The sequence below is a fragment of the Bos indicus x Bos taurus genome, chromosome 25 (assembly GCF_003369695.1).
Source record: "Bos indicus x Bos taurus breed Angus x Brahman F1 hybrid chromosome 25, Bos_hybrid_MaternalHap_v2.0, whole genome shotgun sequence".
Taxonomy (NCBI): Eukaryota; Metazoa; Chordata; class Mammalia; order Artiodactyla; family Bovidae; genus Bos; species Bos indicus x Bos taurus.
In genome coordinates, this window is record NC_040100.1 from 3,620,966 (window position 1) to 3,639,926 (window position 18,961).

Sequence of the window (18,961 nt, forward strand, 5' to 3'; positions counted from 1 at the left end):
AAGGGCCCTCCATCTACGGGGCCACGCTGCACTGGGGGACAGGCTTTGGCAAAGAGCTCCTGGTGCTCCCAGAAGGGTCACGTGCCTGGAGTGTGGCCTGTCCCCAAGAGCTCAGTCCTCAGGCCTGACTCCTCTCCACCGCCCTGGTGGTCACTGCACAGGCCTCAGGGGCTTCCCACTGCAGGCCCCACCAGAAGCCCGCACGCAGGCCAGCCCAGCTTGGAGAAGCCACCACCTGCAGGGTCCCTCAGGCCAGAGCCCCAGACCGCTCCCTCCAAATTCAGCTGGTGTCCAAAGAAATGTGACATGCCCTCCACCACCGCAGCCCGGGCACCACCCCGACCTCCTGCGTCAACTGTTCCCTCTAACCCCTGCTCACCCTGTCCCTCCTACCGAGTGCCAGGCCGCCCAGCTGTCCTGTCCAGTGCACCCCCAGCCGACTCAGGGCCACACTGTTCCCTCTACCTAGAGTGCTCGTGCCCGGCCCCTGCAGTACTCAGTCTCCCCAGGAAGACCTCAGCTCGTATGCTACCTCCTCCAGGAAGCCCTCCCAGACCACCTCTCCTCTATCATGCTCCCTTATTTGTCTCCCTCACTACACTGAGAACATCACACAGCCACTCTGCCTGGTGGTTATTCATCGTCCGTCTCCTCCATCAGACAGTGCACTGCTCTGGCTTGAGCAGTCCCACTCCGAGGTATCTACCTCTCCCCTTACACAACGCCTGACACAGGAAGGCACTCAGCATATACATGGGGAGTGCAAATGAACGAACTCGTGAGAACATCTAGAGGGCGATGCAGAGAGAACAAGCAGCAGGTGCAGAGGCCCTCAGGCAGGAGTGTGCCTGCCTCATCAGGGTGGGAATGCCAAGGAAGAAAGCAGGCAGGGGAAGGGCGGGGTGCAGACCGCACTCAGGGCCTTGTGGGCCGTGGAAGGGAATGTGGTTGAGACTCCGTCCAAGGTGAAAGGAGAAGCCAGAGGAAGTGCTGAGCAGGGATGAGACGTGACCTGACTAAGGCTTTGAAAACCGCCTGCGAACAAGCAAACCAAGAGGGCCCTTGGCTTGTCTCTGCTGAGCTCAGGTTGGCGGGGGCCAGTTCCTCCAGGAGGCACATGTGTGGGGCAGAGGGGAGCCAAGCCCAAGGTCCCACACACACAGAAGACCCCCTCCTCCCCAGCCCTCGAGGCCTGAGCTCTGGTGATTTTCAAGCCACGCCTGTGCCCAGCAGGGTCCGAGGGCCGCTCCGTGCACACATTTATCCAGTCATCAACCCAGGAGAGGACTTCCAGCCCTCACACCAGCCACCTCAGATGAGGAAACCGGGCACAGACAGGTAGAGGCACTGCCCAGGTCACACTCCTGACTGCTGAGGAGGGGCCCAGCTGGCACTGGGGTCTGAGTGAGTTGTCCGGCCGCCCCCCCATGCAGGTGCACGGCCCCCAAGCAGAGAGCCTGCACAGGGTGAGCGCCAGGGAAACGGCAGCCCCACAGCCATTGCCTGTCTGCAGCCCCGCCCCGGGGCCCGCGTCCCCAGCAGTGACAGCTTCTCCGTGGGTCATAGCCTCTAATCCCAGCCATTATTGCCCAGGCTGAGGCCCGGTTGCCATGGCAACCTCCTCCTGGACTCCCATCTGCACATTTCCACAGCTCCGGCTGACCCCATGCCCGTTCAAGTCTGGGGTCAACACCACAGCTTACAGCCAGTGCGACCCCGGCTCTGCTGGGTGACATGGACAGTGGAGCAGGGTTCAGGGAGCACCATCACAGCCCCCCAGATCTGGTCCCCAGTTTTACACCACCACAGAGTTGACAACAGGCAAGGGGGAGAGGCGGGAGGCACAGCCCTGGGCTTCAGGTTCAAGCTCAGCCCGCCTGTTCTAGCCCGAGTGACCCAGGGTGTGTCACTCCACCTCCACAGGCCCTGCTCTCCCGTCTGGAAGCTGGGGGATGAACAGATCCTCCGCTGGGGGGCTGTGGGAGGAGACGCTGGCCAGGGCTATGTGGGCCTGCCTGCACCCGCCCCCGGCTAAATGGCAGGGACAGTGCTGGTCTGCTGGCCTCTCGAGCATCGGGCCCGCTGTCTGGAGCTCACAGGCGTACACGAGGCCCATCCTTCATCCATCTCAGGGTCCGAGATCCCAGTAGCCAGACCAGACCCTGAATGAGCCCACTCGGGACATTTCTCAAAAAAGATCTCAGGCTTAGGGCAGAAACTCTGAGCCTTGAAGACTCTGAATATGAGCAGAGAAAAGGTAGACCCGTGTATGAAGCACCTACTGCGTGCCCATCAGCCCACCTGGCGCCAGGGAATGAGGCAGCCCTCCTAGCGCCACGCAGTGAACGTGGACACCAGGGCTCGGGGGGCTTAGGCCTCTGGTTCAAGGGCACACCGCTGCAAGAGGCAGAGCCTAGACTTGAACCCACTGCCAGGGAAAGGGCTCACTCCCCAGGAGGAGCCAGGAGGCTGGAGGACCCAGCAGTGCCCGGCTGACAACTACGGTTCAGTCAGAGTGGTGCCAGCTCCTTCCTCCCTTGAGGCCATCCAGAGTAGGGGAAAACCCACTTCTTAAGGGGACTTCTCTTTGAGGAAAGTTGGTGGCTCAGTCAGTAAAAAAAATCTGCCTGCAATGCAGGAGACCCTGGTTCCACCCCGGGTCAGGAATGGCAACCCACACCAGTGTTCTTGCCTGGAGAATCCTAGGGACAGAGGAGCCTGGTGGGCTATACAGTCCATGGGGTCGCAAAGTGTCAGACACGACTGAGCAATCAACATTTTCACCTTTTTTCACATCAAGGTTCCAATCACCTACTTTCCAACTGTAGTCAGGAAACAGGAAAACAGCCTCAGCCCCAAGATTCCTGAAAGCTGCGTCCCCAGACTGTCCCCTCCTTGCTCTCGGCTCCCACTCACTCTCACACTCATACGCACGCTTAAACACACACATTCTCACCTACACTCTCTGACACATTCTCACCTACACTCTCTTACACACACACACACTTTTCTTCATACGCATTCTCTCATACGCATTCTCTCATACGCATTCTCTCATACGCATTCTCACACACACATTCCCTCATACACATTCTCACATACACACTCACACACACATTCCCTCATACACATTCTCTCATACGCATTCTCTCATACGCATTCTCACATACACATTCCTTCATACACATTCTCACACACACACATTCTCACCTACACTCTGACACATTCTCACCTACACTCTCTTACACACACACACACATTTCTTCATACACATTCTCACACACACACATTCTCACCTACACTCTCACACACATTTCCTCATACACATTCTCACATACACACTCACACACACATTCCCTCATACACATTCTCTCATACGCATTCTCACACACACATTCCCTCATACATTCTTACACACACACATTCTCACCTACACTCTCACACACATTCCCTCATACACATTCTCTCACACACACACACGCACATTCTCATCTACACTCTTACACATTCTCACCTATACTCTCTTACAAACACATGCCCTCATACATTCTCACACACACACACATTTCCTCATACACTCACACACACACATTTCCTCACACACATTCTCACATACACACTCACACACACATTCCCTCATATGCATTCTCACACACACATTCCTTCATACACATTCTTACACACACACATTCTCACCTACACTCTGACACATTCTCACCTACACTCTCTTACACACACACACATTTCTTCATACACATTCTCACACACACACATTTTCACCTACACTCTCACACACATTTCCTCATACACATTCTCACATACACACTCACACACACATTCCCTCATACACATTCTTACACACACACATTCTCACCTACACTCTCACACAATTTCCTCATACACATTCTCATATGCATTCTCACACACACATTCCCTCATACACATTCTCATACGCATTCTCACACACACATTCCTTCATACACATTCTTACACACACACATTCTCACCTACACTCACACACATTTCCTCATACACATTCTCACATACACATTCCCTCATACACATTCTCTCATACGCATTCTCACACACACATTTCTTCATACACATTCTTACACACACACATTCTCACCTACACTCTCACACACACATTCCCTCATACACATTCTCTCATACGCATTCTCACACACACATTCCCTCATACACATTCTTACACACACACATTCTCACCTACACTCATACACACACACATTCTCACCTACACTCTCTGACACATTCCCACCTACACTCACACATACACACATTTCCTCATACACATTCTCTCACACACACACACGCACATTCTCATCTACACTCTTACACATTCTCACCTATACTCTCTTACAAACACATGCCCTCATACATTCTCACACACACACACATTTCCTCATACACTCACACACACACATTTCCTCATACACATTCTCACACTCACGTCTCCTCATGCACATTCTCTCTCTCACACACGTTCCCTCATACACAAACATTCTCACATACACACACTTAAACACACAGATTCTCACCTACACTCTCTGACACATTCTCACCTATACTCTTACACACACACACATTCCCTCAGACACATTCGTGCACACACAGTCACAACCATAGACGCAGATCCCTGGGGCAGAGACAGGCAAGCTAGGTATCAGGAAGTGATCCCAGCAGGAGGGATCGTTTCTCATGAGCATTCTTCTACAAAAAGGACCCCCAAAAGGTCTTTTCTCTCCCAGAAGGATCTACCTAGTAAGAGGGCTTGTCCACCAGCCACCCAGCCACCTCCAAGCCAAGGGATGACACCCAGACTCTCGACTGCAGACTAAGTAAGGCAAGGCCTCGTGAGCTCCTGGGGTCTGAGGGCAGCCTCTGGCTCCAGGCAGGGTGCTCCACGCAGATCCACGGCTTCAGTCGGTCCTTTAACAAAGGCTCCCTGAGCGTCACCGGCTCTGAGCCTTCCAGGGCTCTGGCCCCGGCCGGCCATGCCCGCACCTCCACACACTGACGCACCTGGGGTAGCAGAGCGGCCTCGGCGCCCAACCTGCAGGTGGGGCCTTTGGCTCAACGCTGGGCTCTCTCTTTGCTTCCCTGGTGGCTCAGATGGTAAAGCATCTGCCCGCAATGCGGGAGACCTGATTACGATCCCTGGGTTGGGAAGATCCCCTGGAGAAGGAAATAGCAACCCACTCCAGTACCCTTGTCTGGAAAATCCCATGGACAGAGGAGCCTGGCAGGCTACAGTCCATGGGGTCGCAAAGAGTCGGACACAACTGAGCGACTTCACTTTCACTTGGGCTCTCTCTGGGCAGCCCAAGCCCAGAGTTCCAACCAAAATGCCGTAAGTATCAACTATGCAAAATTCCAGGAAGGAATCCAACTGGGAAAATATGCAAGGGACAAAACTAAATGTAACCAATCAACCCCCTTCGGACAAGATATTCAGCTTCACCAGTAATTAAGAGAAATGTACCATTACTCCCTACCCAGCTTAAGGACATTTGTTTTTTTAGTAAAACACAACTCTGAGTAGTCTAAAATGAAAGAGTTCAAACAAACATAAAGAAATCTCTAACCACCTAAGAAGTCACAAAGGCATCCATTGTCGATACCACAGGGACGCCGGGGGTCCCTGGCTTCCAGCGGTCACACTCAGTCACCCATTCCCCCACGTATCAGACACCTACTATGCGCCAGGCCCCACGCTAGGTATTGGGAACACAGAACTAGGTAAGTAAGGCACGATTACCTCCCTCAAGGACTTAGAATTGAAAGCTTAAAGCTAATCTATTCGTCGGAATCTATTCTTAGAAAATGACTCAAAATATCAGGGAGGCGCAATGCACAAAAATATTCAGAGCCACTTCCTAAACACAAAAACATCAGAGCGAAAGCTGAAACGCCACTAGGGAATGGCAAAGGTAGCTATGGTGAGTGCTCTGGACAGAACAACAGGGGCCATCAAAACCGCTACTTATAGTTTCCAACAGCAAGAGCCTACTTACCTGGGCAAAAAAAAAAAAGCAGAACCCAAGATCACAGTGCAAGGGGAGCTCTGCAGATCAGATGGGAAAATGAATCTGGCAGATCTCTAGGTGTTCAGGGTCATGGAAACAAATCTAACGGTCCCTTTACTTCCCTCTCCTTTCCTGCATTTTACACATTCTTCTACGTGGGTAACAGAAGAAGCAATAAACCCTAAATAGCAGTCATAGCCCACAAGGGGAATAAAGGACAAATAGAGAACCAGGCCGGTTGGGAGGGAAGAGTGTGTGTGTGTGGCGGGGGGGGGGGGGGGGGGGCAAGCAGAAAGGAGCGCAGAGGTGGGGAGGTGAAGGGGAATTAAAGGTGCAGGGGGTGGGGGTGGGACCCAGGACTCACCTTTGACGTTGCTCAGCGACAGGGACCGCTCCTGGTCCGCCAGCCCAGGTGCCAGCCGGCCACTGCCGCCACTGTCCTTCTGCCGGGCCACGGCCACAGCAATGCCCACAGGCGGGTGTCGCACTTCCGCCTCACCCTGGGCCCCGGAGCCCTCGCGGCCGAAGGCCTTGGCGCTCTCGGGCCTCTCCGGGTCACGCTTCAGCTGTCGGCCGCTGGATGCTGCAGGGCCCCCCGGGTGCGGGAGGCGCGTCTGGGCGCGCGGGGCAGCTGTGGGCGCCGGCTCGGGTTTCATGGTGCCCAGGCCTCCGAAGGGGCTCTTCTTGCCACAGCCGCCTGGGCGCACGGTCACGGCCTCGCGGGCGAAGCTGCCGCTGTACTTGATGAGGCTCTGCATGGCGGAGGCCTCTCCAGGCCCGTGGGCCGCGGCATGGATGTCGGCACCTGGCCTGGCGCAGGTGGCCACAGCGCGGGGCAGCGCACCCCCGGGGTCCAGGTAGGCCTTCTTGGAGGCGGCGGCGGCGGCCTCCTCCTCGGCGCGGCTGGCGTGGTGGTGCTGCGCGGCCAGCACGGCCATCTGCGTGGTGGCGAAGTTGCCCAGCTCGAAAGGTTTCCACTTATGCTCAGGGCCGGCGGGCGGGGGCGGCCGCCCGGGCTCCAGGCCGAAAAGCTTGGCGGCCTGCTGGGAGGCGGCGGTGGCAGCGGGGCCACGCAGGGCGCGCTCGCAGGGCCGGGGCTCAGCCTCGGGCTTGAGCAGCTCCTTGGCGGGGAGGTAGGCCCGGGGGTCCGGGGAGGCGCGTGCGGCCCGCGCCGGTGGGGCGTCGGCGGGCGGCGGCCGCTTGAGGGAGCGGATCACGGAGCTCTTCTCCCGGAGGCTCTCAGGCCGGTCCGGGGGTGGCCGCGGAGACCCGGGCGGGCCCTGCAGGACCCCAGGCCGGCCCACCTCGCGCTCCCGGGCCCGGGAGTCACGCGCCTGCGACGCGATCTGGATGGGCCCCGGGCGCTCGTCGAAGGCCTCCACGGAAGGCACGAAGGTGGGTGCCACCACGCGGTGCTCGCGGCCCGGCTCCCGCGAGGCCGCCGCGGGGAAGATGGTGTAGACGCCAGTGGGGGCGGGTTGCGGCGCGGCGAAGGCCCCGGAGGCGGCAGAGGGCGCAGGCGGACCCTTGCTTGGCGGCGGTGGCGGCGGCGGGAGTGGCGAGGGGCACGGGCAGGGCCCAGGTAGCAGGGCCTCTGCGCGCCGCAGCCGCGCGCTCTCGTCCTGGCGCGCAATGTCCTTGGTGCCGCGGGACCCCTCGGCTATTAGTGCGGGGAGCCCCACGTCCCCCGTGCCGGTGCCGTTGCAGAGGCTCAGCGACAGTGGCGGCGGCGGGTTTTTGCCCTTCGACTCGGCGGTGGCTGAACCCGGCGCCCGCAGGGGCCCCGGCTCGGCCAGGAAGGGGGACAAGCGCTCGAGGAGGCGTGGGGGCCCTCGGTCCTGGCGGCCTTCCGCCCTTGCCTCTTGGGTCAGGTCCACCACACCGCGCGGCCCAGCCGCCTCTTCCCGGGCCCGCGGGTCCTTCTTGCCGAACAGGGGGGGCGGCTCCCCGCTTCGGCCCGTCCTCTCCTTGGCTGGACCTTCCCGAGAAGCGCCTTTGGTCGAGGTGCCCGAGGAGTGGCCGCCGGGGGTCCTGGAGGAGGCCGCATGAGAGTGCAGGGTGCCCGGGGCGCCCGGAGCCCCCGGGGCGGGCAGGTAGAAGCCATCTGCAAAGAAAGAGCGCAGACCTGAGCCAATGCCCCCACTGCCTGGTCCAGAGCCAAGGGAGGCCGGGAAGGGTACCCTGGACCCCGAGGCACAGAGGAGGAACATGCACTGCTTGCAGTGTGGCTTGGGACAGGACAGCTCTAGAAATGGATGAACAACAAGTTGAAACCTCATCTCGGCCACCTACTAACCTTTCTGAGCCTCAGTCTCCTCATCTGTGAAAGGGGGAGAGGCCAGAATTAAGAGCTGCGCAGAGGGCCCAATAGGATAAGATGAGGACCCAGTAGCTAGGAGGTCCCAGAAGGCCATGGGTGGCCCTGGGAGCCTGGGGCTGGAGTCTTGGGAAACACAGCCAGGGTGCAGTCTGGAGTGCTGGGGTAGTGGTTCCCCCCAACCCCATTCCACAGCCCACCCCCAAGTCTCCCCACCACTCCTGCCCTCTGACCTTTCTGGGTATCGAAAATGCTGGGCTGACCCAGCTGGCTGAGGAGGGGGCTCCCGCTGCTGGGGGGCTCCAGGTGGCTCAGGTGGAGGTAGGGTGGGTACAGCCCACTGGGCAGGTGGGAGAAGCCTGCAAGAGAGAAAGGCACAGCTGAGACCCCTGTGCCCCCCAGGGGGCTCCTTCCAAGCCCCACCCCCTGGTGCTGGGAGCGGAGGTTTAGCCCCAGCTCCCCACGGCAAGGACGGCCCCCTCCCAGTCCTGGCACGCCAGGCCTCCTTCCCGTCCCAGGCAGCCCCTGGGACTCCTGAATCCCCCGGGAAGGGAATCAAATTGGATCCAGGGGAGGGCGATGATGATGATGATGGCGCAGGCGGCAGTCCTCATCAGAGGCCAAGCCCTTTCAACTGCTTTGCCTTTGTTCAATTCCCACTCACATTTCAGGGAGGAAAAAAAAATTCTATGAGGCAGATACTCTTAAAGTCCCCATTTTACAGATGAGAAAACTGAGGCTCAGAAAGGCCCACTTGCCCAAGGCCCCCTCCCCACTCCACCCCTAAAAGAGGAGCCTGCCTTTGAACTGAGGTCACCAGGGCTCTTAACCTCAGCCCAACATGGACCTTGTTTGAAGGGTGTACTGGTTTAACTTCTCTCCTGTGTAACTCAAGCAGGTCGCTTGCCTTCTCTGAACTTCAGCCTACCCAGCATAATCTCCAGCTGCTGGGTCTCCCAGGCAGGTGTTGCTAAGAAGGAATTCTTCCTACCAGGGATCCTCCTAACCTCTCAAGCCCCCTCCACTCCCACCTGTGATGCCCAGAACCAGGGCTGGAAGTTACAGGCCACAGAAGACAGAAGAGTGGCCACGGAGAAAGAAACAAGAGGCCTAAAAGAGTACACAAGAGAAGGAGGCCCAGAAGGCAGGGAGGCAGGCAGGCCCTGGGGGGCAGCCTCTCAGCCTGGGCTGTGGGTGATACAGGACCCCGGGCCCACGGGCAATCCCTGAGGGGCTTGGGTCCCCCACGCCCCCTTGCCACGCCCTCCAAGGCCAGGAAGGCAAGAGTATCCCTGGCCACACTGGGCCCGCCTCTCCTCCCGCAGCCCCACGGCAAGGACGCCGACGACCACCACAAAACAATGAGGAACATGATATGGGTCATTTCATCACTGAAACAGCGCTTGGCCCTGCTGCTTTTGCATCTGTAAAATGGGCATGACGGTCCCTCCCTCACGGCTTGTTCTGAGGATGAAGGGTTCCACTGTGCCGCGCGCTGTGCAGCGGAAGCACACTGCGCATTCGATATCATTACTATGGTTACTGGTATTTGTTGGCAAAGGAGAAAAGGGAGTCAGGGAAGGCAGAGCTCAGTTGCTTTAGTTGTATCCGACCCTTTTCAACCCTCCGGACTGTATGTAGCCTGCTAGGCTCCTCTCTCCATGAAATTCTCCAGGCAAGAACACTGGAGTGGGTTGCCATGCCCTCCTCCAAGGGATCTTCCCGACCCAGGTATTGAACCTGCGTCTCTTATGTCGCCTGCATTGGCAGGCGGGTTCTTTACCCCTAGCGCCATTTGGGAAGCCCCAGGGAAAGCAGGGGGGCAAGCAGATAGCACAAGGCACCAGAGGTAGCCCCCACCTCACCCCCACCCCCCGGGGCTAGTGGAAGCAGGAAGCTCAGATGGGACCCCAGCCCGGAAGGACTGCCCAGCGTCCCAGACCCAGAGGCGGATGGCCTCCTCTGTGTGGGGCACCCACAAGTCAGGACAGTGACGGAAGTGCTCAGTGACGAGGCACAGAGGAGAAAGCAGGGAGACAGCGGGCGGTGAAAGGCCCAGGAAAGCCTGAACCTGCAGCAGCTGCTCCCAAGACCCCGATCTTCTGGGAGCCGGGCGCACACCCCAGGATGCCCAAGGAGGCACCAGGAGCCAGTGAGCACCCAGCGTGTAAAATCCACCCAAGCCCCAGGGCAGGGAGGAACGCGGCGACCCCCAGGCCCATCCTTTCAGTGACAGAGGGGAAACTGAGGCTCCAGGGAGGCCCGGCAGGAAGCCAACCAGCAAACCCCCCAGCCACGTTTAGGGGTGTCACTGCAGAACGGCAGCAAGAGAGCCCAGTGGTGCCTGGCCCCACTGCTCCCACAGTTACAGTTACTGTCGAGCTACGCGCCAGGGGGACGGCGGTGAGCGGAACAAACTAGGCCCGGCCCTAGGAGCTCGGCCGGCTGGGAAGACAGGTATTTCATGAAAAAGCACACAGATGAAATGTGTGGTCACAAGCGAGTAGGAGAACGCGCGGGGGGAGGTGAGCCAAGCCCGTGAGCTGGGGTGAGGGGCTGCAAGGGAGCAGCACGTGTGAAGGCCCTGCGGCAGCCGGAGTTGTCGCTGAGCACTTGAAGCGCAGAGAGGAGGCCGGAGGCTCAGGGCTGGGCCCCGCAGGCCACACACAGCGTGGAGGGGTGACGGTGGGGCAAAGGGGAGAGGGCAGGCTGGGGAGTGCTGGGGACAGCGGCCCGGGCCCGCCCGCCCGGCTCGCTCCTTACCTTCGTGGGCGTGCGCGGCCCACAGCTGCACCATGGGCAGGTTGCTGGGGGTGGGGGAGCGGAAGGAGAGGTCAGAGGGCAGGGGCACCGGGCTCCCATGGGATGAGGCCGCCGGCCCCATCCCGCCGGCCACAAAGCTGCCCAAGAAGGCCTCGCCTGCAGAGAGAAGGGGGCCGTCAGGCAGCCAGCAGGCCCCCGCCGCCCAGCCCACCGCCCGGAATTCCCCGCCTCCGCCCTGCCCCACCCCAGCGCCTTGGACTTTAGGACCAGCCTGGGTCAACGCAGCAAGACTCCAGGCTGGAGAAAGAGACCCCAGGTGCCTCTAGAGTACCTACACTCTTGGCAGATGGGCGTTATCTTTCCCATAGCCGAGGGGGTGTGGTTCTCCCCATCTGCAGCTCTAAGTTGGGGCTGGGGAACGGGTGTGGGAGCAGGGACCTCCAGAGGACACAGAATGACGCGGTGGCAGGGGACTCAGGTTCTGAGTGCCTGGACCCGGGGGAACCCCTGGTTCAGTTGGAGAAGGACCTCCAAGGACCCCCGGCAACCCTGGACAGGCGCCGGGATCAACTCTCAGCCAACCCCGTGCGGGAGGAACAGTGTGCCCATTTAACAGATGAGAATGCTGAGGCTGAGATAGGACATGCCTGACCCCCACGACCTGTGAGCAGGGACTCTTAAGGCAACCCAGGACCACAGGAATGAGCCAGTGAGCCGGAGAAGGGATGAGAGCAGCAGGCAAAGGAGCCCAGGGGTCCCTCCACTGGGGTCCCTCCAGGGGAGGCAGGCGGGACAGCCAGCCTGCCAGGGTGGAAACCACACCCACCCCGGCCACGCCCCTGCCGCCCCGGCCCACAGGGAGGCCTCCTCCTTCCTGCCCCACACCCGCCCTTAGGGGGAGACCCTGGCAGGCCCCCTGCTCACAGCCCAGGGGGATGCCTACAAGACCTGGGCGGGTGGCTTCCCTTCCCTGGCCTTGGTTTGCTCATTAACAAAACGGAGAGAATAAGACCTCCCTTGAGAAGTGTGGTGAAGCAAGAAGGGTGCACTTGGTGACAACGATAAACAGCAGCACAGCCCACGGAGGGTGCCAAGCGCCAGCTCTGGCATCCGAGATGAGCGCTCCCCGTGTGCCCCCCAGGTAACCTCTCCAAGCCCGCTGTTTACATCGGCCCAGAGCAAAGTGGCGGTGGGGACGCAGGCAACGTAAGACTCGGGGTACCCAGGGGCCCTAGCCCAGCCCCCAGGGCCTGCAGACCCCACCCGACCTGAGCCCTCAACCCACCCCGAGGGCCTGCAGACCCCCCTCAGCACCTCCCAGGGGGCACAGGGCACCCTGAACGGCCACCGCGTCCCCCCAGGGTGCAAGGGGCAGGGCCTTCTCCCTGTCTCCCAGAGCTATCGGAGGACACCTTCTGGCCACACGTGGCGTCACCACCACCCCGTTGGTGCCCCCCAGTGCCAGCCCCGCTGGCCCCCTCACCGGACTCCAGCGCCAAGCCCTCAGGCCCCAGGGCCATGGTGGCCAGTCCGGCGGCCCGTGTGGCCCCAGCCTGGGCAGTGGGGCCTCGGGGCGCCCAGGCCCCGGCTTCCTCCTCGGCAGGCAGGCGGGCGGCCGGCTCCGGAAGGGGTTTGCGCAAGGGCTTACATCAGCCCCCGGCTCTTCCTGCCCCGGGCCTGCCCCTGCCCCAGCTTGTGAAACCCGCCCAGCGGCACCCCAGGCCTGGCAGGGCGTTGGGGCCCGGATGCCACCAACGGCTCCCGCCTGCCACAGGGCTCAACGGCGTCCCGAACTGCCTCCCTGGGGGCCCCTGGCCCGGACACGCAGGCGGGCTGTGTCCCCCACTCCCCCAGAGCAGCGTGCAAGTCTGTAAGACGGGCTTACCAGCCCCAGGACGCTGGCGTTTATTTGCACAATTTCAGTGTCCCCACCCACTTCCCCAGTGACGCCCCTGAAGCAGAGGGTCAGATCTCAGAGCCCACAGGAGATAACCCCAGCCGCTGCCTCCTTTTCCACTCGGACCCTCCGCTCATTCCCACCTCAGGGGCCTCCCCCGGGCCTCAGAGAAGCCCCCTGCCCAGGACAACCTGGCAATGGAGATGCCATGAGCCCAGGGGAGGATGCCCTCCCTGCGAGCGGGGCCGCGGGCTCTCCAGGGGCACACAAGGCCTGGCACAGAGCAGGCATCAACTCTTGGCCTAAAGGGGCTGCGTTGTATGTAATCCGCTCAGGGCCAAAGCAGATGGACACATGTCAGGGTTGGCATACACAGCCCTGACCCCCGAGGACACACCGCCAGCCCGGGCGTCCCGCCTTGACCCCTGGGGTGGAAGTTGGGCAGCTGACCCCCACCCCAACCCCACGGGCGTCTCCAGACTGCCTCTGAGCTCCGCACACACCCCCAGCGCTACCTTCAGCTCTCCTCACACCCACCCCCTAGGGATACAGCCATAGCCTCCTGGGTTCCCCGAAAAGGGTGGGGGCCCCCCCAGGGCTCCGGAGGGAAGGTTAGTGAGAGTCAAACAAGAGCCCACTGACTCCACTGGAAATCCTCCAGCACAGCCTGCAGTGGGGGGCTGGGGGTGGTCTCCACCCCTCTCATCACAGAGTGAGGTTGAGGGGGGCCTGGTCCCCCTGCCTGGTCCCCGGACGCCCCCTGGTGACTACAGGCCTCTGTGCCGCTCTCCACCCACGCAAGCGTCTTAACTCCAGGCCTGTGGAACACACAGGGCACCCATCATGAAGTATCATCATTCACAATCAGAAAGGGGAACCCAGCCCAACTCCAGCAGACCCCAGGTTTCACGAAGGTGCTCAGAGTCTCCTCCCAGGCCTCCCGCGGGGCAGAGAGCCCTGGGCCGGGGGGCAGAGCCAGGGCCAAACCAGAGCCCTGCAGCCCACACCCCCTCCTACAGGGCAGACAAACGTGGCCCCCAGGACCCCCATGGTAGAGCCTTCCCGCTGGCCGGCCCGTCACCGTGGACAGACGAGGGCCCGGCCAACCAGTGCCCCCCGCCGGCCGGTGACCCGCAGGACCCACACCTGTTTTGGATCTTCACTGGACACTCAGAAGCCACCAAGCCCTCGAAACACGTGACTGATGAGACTGAAGAACATCATCTTCAATTTTATTAAATTTTAATTAATTTAGACTTAATTTAGCCACAGCCTTGGTGGAAGGCTTCCTCCTTGCCGGAAACCAGAGCAGGCCAGGCCCCCACCAGAACAGGGCGTGACAGGGGGCCCCCAGGAGACAGTGAAGACGCACCCTGGCCCCCACACCCAGGGTTCTGGGACTCTGCCTTTACCTCCCCAGGCTGAAGAGCAGGGTGACAGGAACCTCGTCCCCTCCAAGGGGGCACACAGACTAAATGAGTTCACGTCTGCAAAATACTTTCGTGAAGCGCCTCATTATTCATAGTCACACAACCTGTGGCGCTTTTGAACTGTGGTGTTGGAGAAGACCCTTGAGAATCCCTTGGACTTCAAGGAGATCCAACCCGCCAATCCTAAGAACCAGTCCTGAACACTCATTGGAAGGACTGATGCTGAAGCTGAAGCTCCAATGCTTTGGCCACCTGATGCGAAGAGCTGACTCACTGGAAAAGACCCTGATGCTGGGAAAGACTGAAGGCGGGAGGAGGAGAAGGGGACGACAGAGGATGAGATGGTTGGATGGTATCACTGACTCAATGGACATGAGTTTGAGCAAGCTCTGGGAGTTGGTGATGGAAGCCTGGTGTGCTGCAGCCCATGGGGTCACAAAGAATCAGACATGACTTAGCAGCTGAGGAGCAACAACCTGGGGTTCAGAGAAGGCCAGCAACTGCTCAAGGTCAGGGTCTGGGGACTTCCCTAATGGTGCAGTGGTGAAGACTCAGTGTTCCCAAGGCGGGAAGGCCCCAGGTTCCATCCCTAGTCAGGTAACTAGATCCCACACGCCGCAACTAAGACCCAGAGCAGCCAAATAAATATTAAAATAAAAAGCTCAGGGTCTGAGCAGAACCACCACCTCTACCCAAATTCCATCTGTCATTCCTTAAAATGAAATTTTAATTCTGAAACTCAAGAGGACTGGTGATTGCCCATTATGAATGTACTAACTGCCACGAAGGCTGCCCGGGTGGTGCAGTGGTAAAGAGCCCACCTGCCGATGCAGGGGATGCAAGAGACATGCACGTTCAACCCCTGGGCCAGGAAGATCCCATGGAATAGGAAATAGCAACCCACTCCAGTATTCTTAACTTCCCTGGTGGCTCAGACGGTACAGCGTCCGTCTACAATGCGGGAGACCTGGGTTTGATCCCTGGGTTGGGAAGATCCCTTGAAGAAGGAAATGGCAATCCACTCCAGTACTATTGCCTGGAAAATCCCATGGACAGAGGAGCCTAGTAGGCTACAGTCCGTGGGGTCGCAAAGAGTCGGATACAACTGAGCGACTTCACTTTAACTTTTACATATTCTTGCCTGGAGAATCCCATGGACAGGGGAGCCCGGCGGGCTGCAGTCCACAGGGTCACAGAGTCGAAAACGACTGAAGGACTGAACACACACAGGCACAGCTACCACTGAACCACACGCTTGCAAGTCGTGAACTGCACACTGTGTGAATTTCACCTCGATTTTGAAACACACACACACACACATACACACAAGCTCCTCTCTGCCTCTGAATCCCCCCCGGGTCTGCCCGACCCCACTGCCCAGACCCCACTCCCCAGGATGCCTCGAGGCTCAGGGGTCCCCAGACGGGCACCTTCCCATCCTGGCACACCCTCCCACAGGCCTGATAGTACAGGAATCTCATTATAAGGCTCAAACTAAGGCTCAGAGAGATGACCCAGCATCACCAAGCCTGGGCAATCAGGTCCCTCGGGTGATGCTGCAAGCACACCTCACACCAAGACCTCAGCTCAGGAGCCCCACCCAGCTGGACCCTGACGGAGGGAGCCCCACACACACACGCAGGGCCTGGCCCTCGGAGGTCTTCTCTTGTCCCCAGTGAGAGAGGAAGGACATCCCGGGGGCGAGAAAGGAGACACTGAGGCCTGGCGATGGGCAAAGCGCTCCTGCCGCTGCCTGAGGAAGCGGTCCAGGGTCCCTCTGGAATGTGAGCAGCAGGAAGCTGGGCACTCCGCCCAGCCTCAGCGCCCCAACCCCATCTGTGTCCCCTCCAGCACTGAGCTAACAGGCCCACCCCTCGCTGGGACCCACCACCATCCCAGCCCTTCCCACCCCAGGCAGTGCACTGTGGGGACACAGCAGCGAGCCACGGGTGTTGGGGAGTAGGCCAGCCTGTTCTCCGCCACCGCTGCCCCCCGCTTATCGACACCCAGAACACAGGACGGGCTTCAGGGCTTTGCAAGTCCAAGGCTGGCCAGGTCACCAGGAGACAGAACTCGAATCCTGAAAAGATGCTTCCTTCCTCCCGTCACAGCTCAGGCGGGGCAGCTCCTGGATGCTTAGGGCTGGAACAAGACCACCAGGATGCACCCCTTAAGGGGCTGCACGGTGCTCACCTGCCGGCAGTCCCCAGAGAGGACGCCGGTGAGGCCACCTGAGCCGGCCAGTGGGATCGTGCCCCTGCAATTCATGGAGTCCCTGGGGATCCTTCCAGAAGCTGACTATATAAGCTTCTGACTATATAAGTGACTCTAAGCTGACTATATATAAGTGAATATTCAGGCACCTGAAGTCCTGGCTGGTGGGGGCGGGGAGGGGACTCAATGAGATCAAAGTGGGTACAGAGGTCTGGTAAACAGAGATGGGCTCAGAGGACTTTATCATGGCCTAGACTGGAACCTGGACCAGCAGAGCCCCACGGCCCCAGGGCCTTTGCACCTCAGCCCGGAATCCACTCCTCCAGAATAGAGGTTATCTGTTTGCTCCCATCGGTACATACCTCACCCCTTCTCTTACAGTCTAGGTGATGCGGCAACCTACCCCACCTCCCACGCCCTTTCCTGAATTATTTTTTCCACTGTGCTTATCACCACTTATCAGACCAAATCCAGGCTAGTTCCTTCTTCACTGGAGTTCCTTGCTGATTGTCCCTCTCCACCCACTGAACAGGAGTAGAAAAGCAGGCTTTTTCCTGAAAGGGCCAGATAACTAAAACTTCAGGCATCGCAGGCCTATTCTGCCTGCCTGACAATACTTAAAAGGACTGGGCTTTGTCCCAATAAAACTTTATTTACAAAAACAAGGAGATGGGCCGCATTTGGCTGCAGTTTGCAGACCCACCCATTACAGTGAAGGTTTACTCCATCCTGGAACCACCCCCCGGGCCCCCCCACTGTACCCAGTAGGTGCTCAATTAATATTTATGAGTGGGAGGGATGGGCAAGGTCATGATAAGCTAGGACTGAATGAAGGACGAAGAGGAGACTTTCTCGGGTCCCACTTTACAGCCAGAGGACAGTTTCCACCCTTCATTTCATTCTGTCCGTAAGCCACCCCCCCCCAACCCTACCATGAACTCTGGGGGGTGGGGAGGGTTCTTATCCCTTTCATAGAGGAAGAAGTAGGCTCTGTCCCCCGAAATCTACACTTTTCCACTCAGCCACACCACCCAGACTCAAGACCCTGTTTTCATCTTTTTACTCAAGAGAACCCTCCCCAACCAAACACAGAACAAACATGTTTTTCTTCCCCCTTCCTATCTTAGAAGGTTTTGGCCTCGCAAAGGAAACTACATCCCTTAAAGATGTCACCAAAGGCTATCAGAACATCTTATGAGCACAATCCGATCAAGGTTATCACCTGAAAAAAAAGAGTCCATTCTAGCCCAGAGCATGGACATGTGACTTAACCGTTTCTATGACAGCGGCGGAAAATAGTTCGAGGACCCTCTGGATAAAATGACCTTCAGACTCCCATTCACCCCAAGAGACTTCTGGAATATGTAGGCGGGAGAAAGGGTTAATGCTCTGTGTTATAAAGAAAGAGCCTTATCATTCAGTAAGAATCCCGAGCAACTCACAGATGAAGAACAGTAAATTCAGGTAAAAGTATCGCTATTGAGACAGGATGACATCATATTTATCTACCAAATCAGCATATTTGTGGTTCAGTTGTGGGGAGGGTGAGGGTGGAGGGGAGCAACCCAGGGGGAGTAAGGAGGGAGCCAACATCTTCAGCTTTTGGAAATAAATCAGCAGATTATCAAAAGCCTGGACCCGTTTCCGGGGGTCCCTCCTGAGAATGCCCACCGCAGCCAAATTGACCCAGAGATGTAAAGCAATCCCGATCCGAATCTCAGGGGGGAAGAGGGGTGTGCTGGGTGGGGAAGGATGGAAACTGAACACCTGTCTCTAAAGTGACATAGAAATTAAAAGCAGGCTGAAAATTTGTACAGATTCCTGCGTACCCATGTTTTATAGGAACATTATTCACAACAGCCAAAAGGTGGAAGCAACTCAAAGGTCTATCAGATTAAAAATTTTTTTAATGTTAAAAATGTGGTCTATCTTTATTCAGCCTTAAAAACAAGGGAAATTCTGACACCTGACACAACTTGGATGAACCCTGAAGACAGGATGCTAAGCGAAATAAGTCAGGCATGGAAGAGCAAATATTGTTACAATGATTGCACTTCTAGGAGATCCCAGGAGGAGTCAAATCCACAGAGTCAGGAAGTCGAAGGGGGGGTGCCAGGCGCTGGGGGAGGGGGGCTGGGAGTTAGTGTTTAAGGGGGAGTTTCCGTTTGGCACGAGAATGTCCTAGAGATGCATGGGGTGATGGTCACGCAACAGTGTGAAAGCACTTAACGCCACCGAACTGTCCACGTGAAGATGGCTAGAAGGCTAGGCGTATGTTGTATGTGTTTTACTA

General features: G+C 58.3%; 1 protein-coding gene across 7 annotated transcripts in view; it reads right to left on the minus strand.

Annotated features, from left to right (window-relative positions):
• The window catches only part of TNRC18 (trinucleotide repeat containing 18), an 84,232-nt gene that overhangs the window by 51,086 nt on the left and 14,185 nt on the right, over window positions 1–18,961 (minus strand). For 5 of the 7 annotated variants that reach the window (XM_027526982.1, XM_027526983.1, XM_027526984.1 and 2 more), the window contains 3 exons: window positions 11,128–11,283; window positions 8,598–8,723; window positions 6,412–8,151 (listed from right to left, as the gene is read on the minus strand). In XM_027526982.1, the coding sequence (XP_027382783.1) occupies window positions 6,412–8,151; window positions 8,598–8,723; window positions 11,128–11,283 (2,022 nt within the window). The remainder of the gene's footprint in view (window positions 1–6,411; window positions 8,152–8,597; window positions 8,724–11,127; window positions 11,284–18,961) is intronic. The other 2 variants (XM_027526987.1, XM_027526985.1) reach the window with 2 other exon arrangements.